This window comes from Condylura cristata, unplaced genomic scaffold (assembly GCF_000260355.1).
Source record: "Condylura cristata isolate star-nosed mole 26May11 unplaced genomic scaffold, ConCri1.0 scaffold00024, whole genome shotgun sequence".
NCBI classification, from domain to species: Eukaryota; Metazoa; Chordata; class Mammalia; order Eulipotyphla; family Talpidae; genus Condylura; species Condylura cristata.
Genome location: NW_004567125.1, coordinates 33152248 through 33157724, shown reverse-complemented (window position 1 = coordinate 33157724; position 5477 = coordinate 33152248). Strand labels below are relative to the sequence as shown.

At 44.0% G+C, this 5477-nt stretch overlaps 1 protein-coding gene across 1 annotated transcript in view; it reads left to right on the top strand.

The window, feature by feature from the left end:
- The window catches only part of LOC101630685 (EGF-like module-containing mucin-like hormone receptor-like 2), a 26350-nt gene that overhangs the window by 13634 nt on the left and 7239 nt on the right, over positions 1–5477 (top strand). The window contains exons 2-3 of the mRNA XM_012728939.1: positions 339–473; positions 4733–4888. Coding sequence (XP_012584393.1) covers positions 339–473; positions 4733–4888 — 291 coding nt within the window. The remainder of the gene's footprint in view (positions 1–338; positions 474–4732; positions 4889–5477) is intronic.

The window sequence follows — 5477 nt, the reverse complement described above, 5'->3', positions numbered from 1 at the left end:
CTGTCAGTGCTCCTGATGTTGCCTTCAGTTCTGAACGCTAGAGGTGAGTCTTCCCAGTCAGTCCCATTATTGACATCAGCTGAGGAGTGCATCTGGGGATTTGGATACTCTCACTGCAAAGTATGGAAAGCAGGCTGATCTGCAAGACTCCAAGATAGGCCTCTGGAGATAAGAGAAGCATTGTGGTGATTCATCTTTAAATGTCCAATTCCTGAGCTCTTCCTTGTTGGATGACAGTTGAACTTTTCTTCTCGCCCCTCTTCTACTCTTGGATCCCAAGCTGGCATCTGGCTTCTTACAGTCTTTGACTTTTCTGACCACAACATCTGTCCCCACAGCCTCTGCAGCCACAGCCTGTGCTCCGTGGTGCCCTCAGAGCTCCAAGTGTGTCAATGCCACCACCTGTCGTTGCCTGCCAGGATTCAGTTCTTTGTCTGGAGAGCTCATCACCAACCCCATGGAGATCTGTGATGGTAAGGAGATTTGGGGATGCTGGAGGTGCACGTAGTGAATTTTGGGGATTATTTTGTAGTCTCCTGAGCCTTATTCCTTGATAGATTCATAGAAGCCCTTTGTCAAGGATAGAAGACAGTAGAAAGGTCAGTGAAATTAGAGGGAAATGGGCAGTTGGGGTCATGTGCAGTGGGCAGAATGATCAGAGCTTATAAGCCCAGAGGTTATATGTAGGTTTTCAGTCTAATTCTATCAGTGACTGACCCTGTGACATTTTGGAAATTATTTCTCCTCTTTTTTAATTTTGATACCTGTACATTGTTGTGTGAGGGTCTCCATGGATGGAATGAGATTCAAAATTCACCTGTGAAACCCAAATATGCAAATACAGATGACTGGATCAAGAAGCTGTGGTATACATACACAATGGAGTACTACTCAGGAATCAAACAAGGTAAGTCATGCCATTTGCAGCAACATGGATGGAGCCAGAAGAGATTATACTCAGTGAGATAAGTCAGAAGGAGAAAGGAAAATGATGGGTGGCTTAATTTATAGAAGAAATACACAGCAACCAAATAAGGGATCAGGAAAAAATAATAATCAATAAAAACCGAACATCACAAACAACTAAAATGAGAGACATTCTTCAGGGAAGAGGGAGGGTGAAGCGTGAAAACACAGAAGGAAGAGCACAAGGTACCTTGTTGACCATTCACAGGTGAATTGGTGGTGGAATTTTACATGTATCTTGTATAAAAATATGTTGCATAAAAATGAAGTTGTAAAATATAAAAAATAAATTAACAATTATAAAAGAGATTCACCTGTGTAATGAACAGGCAAAGACTAGTGTAGTGAAATATACTATACTATACCACTTTTTACTACTATTGCTATCATTATTTTCATAACACAAAGAAACAGAGAGAATTGTGGCAACAGCAGGAGCCCTCGCCTGGAAGCTCAGCCTCTCATCTATCTCAAGGTCACGGAGAACTGCTGCTCACTGTCTGTCGTGGCTTCCCACGTCACTCCTCACTGCTGCCCCCTGAGGCAAGGGGGAGAACATTGTTTCTGAATCACTCTAGCTGGGATCAAGGATTTTGAGTCACTTGTTCCACCACATAGATAATTTGGTGGTAGAACCTAGAGCTGAATCTAAGACATAGGAGTTTTTATTCTTCAACAACATGATTGAAAAAGTAAATTATATTGTTTTAAAATAAATAGGATAGAAAGCTTTATAACATGAATTTTACCATAATTAAAAAAAAAAAAACAGGGAAAGACACAAAGTGTCGGGGACCAGCCCCGAATGTCAGGTTGTAGAGAGGCTATCACGGGCAGAGTCTCAAGGTGGGAACGACGTCGGCGAGGCGATATTCTAAAAATTGGAGAGCGGGAGCGAGGAAGACATGGGAGTCAGAGTTGGATGCAAATCTTCCTGCTCTGCCTTCAGCAGAGGTTTATTTTTATACATTAGGAGTAAGTAGGATGATATCAGCACAGGAACTGGGCTGAGAGATTACAATCATCTTTGTTTTTCCTAAGAACAGTTTGGGGTTGTTTTGACCCTTGCTTGAGATTACAACATTCTAAAATCAATCAAGGTAAAAACAGGTACATAGTGCACAAAATCTATGATTAATATTACTATAGTGGTGATCAACTAAGATAGAAGTCCCTTAAACCTTATCTACTACTTAATGGGTTTTTGTTTTTCTGCCTGAATCATCCTGGGAGATAGAAGAGGAAATTCCTTGCTAATCAAATCTCTGCATAGGAGACATAGGTGGGTTTCTTTATCTAGAGACTACATAGCAGAATCCTGAAAAACTAGCCAGAAGACTTTTGTGGATTCCTTTAAGGTGTAGTAGGTGGAAAACTTGATTAGTTTAAAAAACAAGCAAACTGGATGAATTTCCACATCTAAAGGCCAAACAATAGGAAGTTTGAGTAATTCTTTAAAAAGCTGAATAGAAGGCTAGGTGAGATAATAGAATGATAAGATTTGGGTTATCCTCCATCCGGCAGTGAGAGAGACTTTGCAAAAACAGCCCTTTTACTTTTATTTATCAGTCAGTAGTCAAGTCACTTGACTTCAGGGGAATTTTTTCACCCTGGTGCAGTGCTTGCTTGTCAAGGCAGACAGGCCTTGTGTGGCCTAGGCAGTCCAATTGTAAGCTGAAAGTTGCTCAGAATATTTTGATATTATGATTATACAAAAAAGGGAGGTCATAACATGAGTTAACGTGGAAAGTCTGATTTTTCAGAGCAATTCCCCTCCATCCGGACCGTGTCTGACGACAGAGGTTGCATAGCTCGTGTCAACAAAGCAATTCTCTTCAAAATACCCTATCTGCATATTTATTCATGAATCAAAATATTCCTAATATGACAGCAAAGATAAAAATTATGTAGACCTGCATATTGGAAATGCCTCAGAGAGTAAAACTGTGATTTGTTTTATTCAGAGAATTGTATATTAGACCTGTGGGAAAGAATTGCAAGACAGCTGATTAAAAAAACGTTTGAAAGAATTAACGTCAACTTTTTTCCTTTGAATAGATCTGTTTGTTATTTATGCATACAGATTGAAGAAGTACATTGCTGAGGGCGTCTGCGGGAGAGGGTGGTCAGAGGTTTGGTGCACCATGTTGGTCACGTCCCTGGCCAGAGATCGAACTCATGCTAAAGTGGGTGCAGCTAGCTTTGTAGGGTTGTGTTCAACCTGTTGAGACCAACATTTTTTCCTTTAAGGAAAATAAACCCTGAAACATTTCCTGCAGCTTTTATATGATATGCATGTGATTTTATAGTTTTGTTTTTTACATTGAATTTCTCTTCTAACCATCCACATATTATTTGATATTTGGGGGGGGGGATTGTAGAATTTTCAGGAAAAAATAGATTTCGTAACTACTGCCTAAGTAACCCATGTCCAGAGGTTTTCCAGAGGGTTCCTTTGTGTATGTAGCTCACTTGTGTTGGTGAGCGTGGACAGGTGGTCCTGCAGCTAATGCATCCCAGGTCTTTCCTAGGAAACACCAGCTGGTTGAGGAATTCCCCATCCCAAGGTCTCCCCCCTATTTCTCATTTTCAACCTCACCCCACTAAACTCCATCCCATCCTGACAACCTTGAAGGTAGGCTTCCAGCCTTTCCCACCATGTAAGAAGAGAGGAGGAAGTCCTTTGCCCAGTTGATGCTGAACACAAATCTCTCAGGTGTGGATCCTTCCCACATCCTGTCCTGTCCAGGTGCTGACAGCAGCAGCCTGGACTTAGATGAGAATAAAGAGCTATGATGTGGGGGAGACCAGTTGCCCCCAAGTCCTATCAGGCTCTAAGGTCTTTGGCCCCCTGACTGAAATGCACGGGGCCAATTTGTCTCCATGCTTGGATTCATTCTTGTGTCCATAGTCCTTATTAGGTTGTTGTTTTGAGTCAACAGGTTCAGTCCTTGTTATGTGGGTCCCAAAGCTACTTTAAGGGGGCCTCTTTAGTGGTAGTCTCTGCTGTTAAATTTAGAATAGGGGAAGAGGTAAGCTGCCAGAAAACACTGTAGACACACAGTTGGAGAAGCTTCACGTTGCTCCTCATTTCACATCTGTGATAGATTCTGCTATGGGGTGACTTCTGCCAGGACTGGGTTAATAAGACTTTCCCAGAGACATCTGGTGCACCTAGAAACCCTGACACTGGCATGTCAAGGACTTCTGATTAGAAGTGAGGTGTGCTTGGACCACTATGAGTAGGGGAAATTGGAAGCCAGCAATGTGCATGGGTCTGACCATCTGGTTCCATACTCAGCATAAGGGATGCAACTGGTCCTGGGAGCCCTTCTTGTGACTTACCTCTTGACTGAGCTTTACGGGTGGCCTGCATGGCCCCTGTGCCATGGATGGAAACAGCCCCTAAATTCCTGATGTGCAAAAAGATCCCCAGTGGAGAGTCTGGAGCCTGAGTCATTGACTCTCTCAGCCCTACAGGCCTGCAGGGGGATGCAGGCCTCCTTCCAGCCCCTGGAATGACACAGTAGGGCTGAAGTGAGCTTTCACAGCACAGTGTCTGAATCTAGGTGTCCTCAGGCCCCTCTAGAGAGCAGAGATGTGTGGAGCCATCAGCCAACTTTCTGGATCAGCTGTTCCAGCCAAGCCAACCTAAGAAGGAAACTTGGAGGCTGAATCCATTCCAACCCATGGTGGGGTCAGGCTGGATTTGGGGTCTGCCCTGTGGAAACTCATGATGGTGATCCTTTGTGATGTTGCGTTCCAGACATCAACGAGTGTGGACCAACAGTGACAGTGTCCTGTGGAATATTTGCAGACTGCCAGAACACGCATGGGAGCTACTACTGCACGTGTGTCCCAGGATATGTGCTTGCGTCTGGGGGAACAATATTCAGGAGTGAGAGTGAGAACACGTGCCAAGGTAAGAGTGACTCCAGATTCCATTTCCTCCTCCATGAGACTGGAGGATCCTCAGCCCACTTTCCTCACACACTGGAAGTTACCTGATCCAGCGACTAACCAGGGCTGCTGCTCGGTCCATGCACCTCTGTGATCCCTCAGTTTCAGAGCCCTGCACAGAGTGCCACGTACACAAGTTTGGAGCATGCCCCTTGCCAGGCTGGCATCTTATTTTATAAATGTAAAGTGGGACGGCATTCAAGAGACTTCACAAGGTCATGCTGTTTGTTTCTCTTTGTCATTATCTCTGTCTGCTAAGATGAGACTTGATCCTTTGTGTTTCTGGGCTCAGCCACACCAGGAGCTTCTGGACCATGATAAGACAAGATTCTCTTTCCAGACATCTGGGAAGGTAGAGATTAGATGGCTGGCCACATCTGGAGACCACACATTTCTTGGCTCACTGACATGACTCCTTGGCTGCTCAGCTTCTATCTCATTCCTCCATGCAAGTTTCTTCCTTGATCTTCTCTGCCATCCCTCCACCCACAACCAATATTCAATTAAGGAGTGCATGAGCAGCTGGGATGACCAGGAGGATGCTGTGTTGC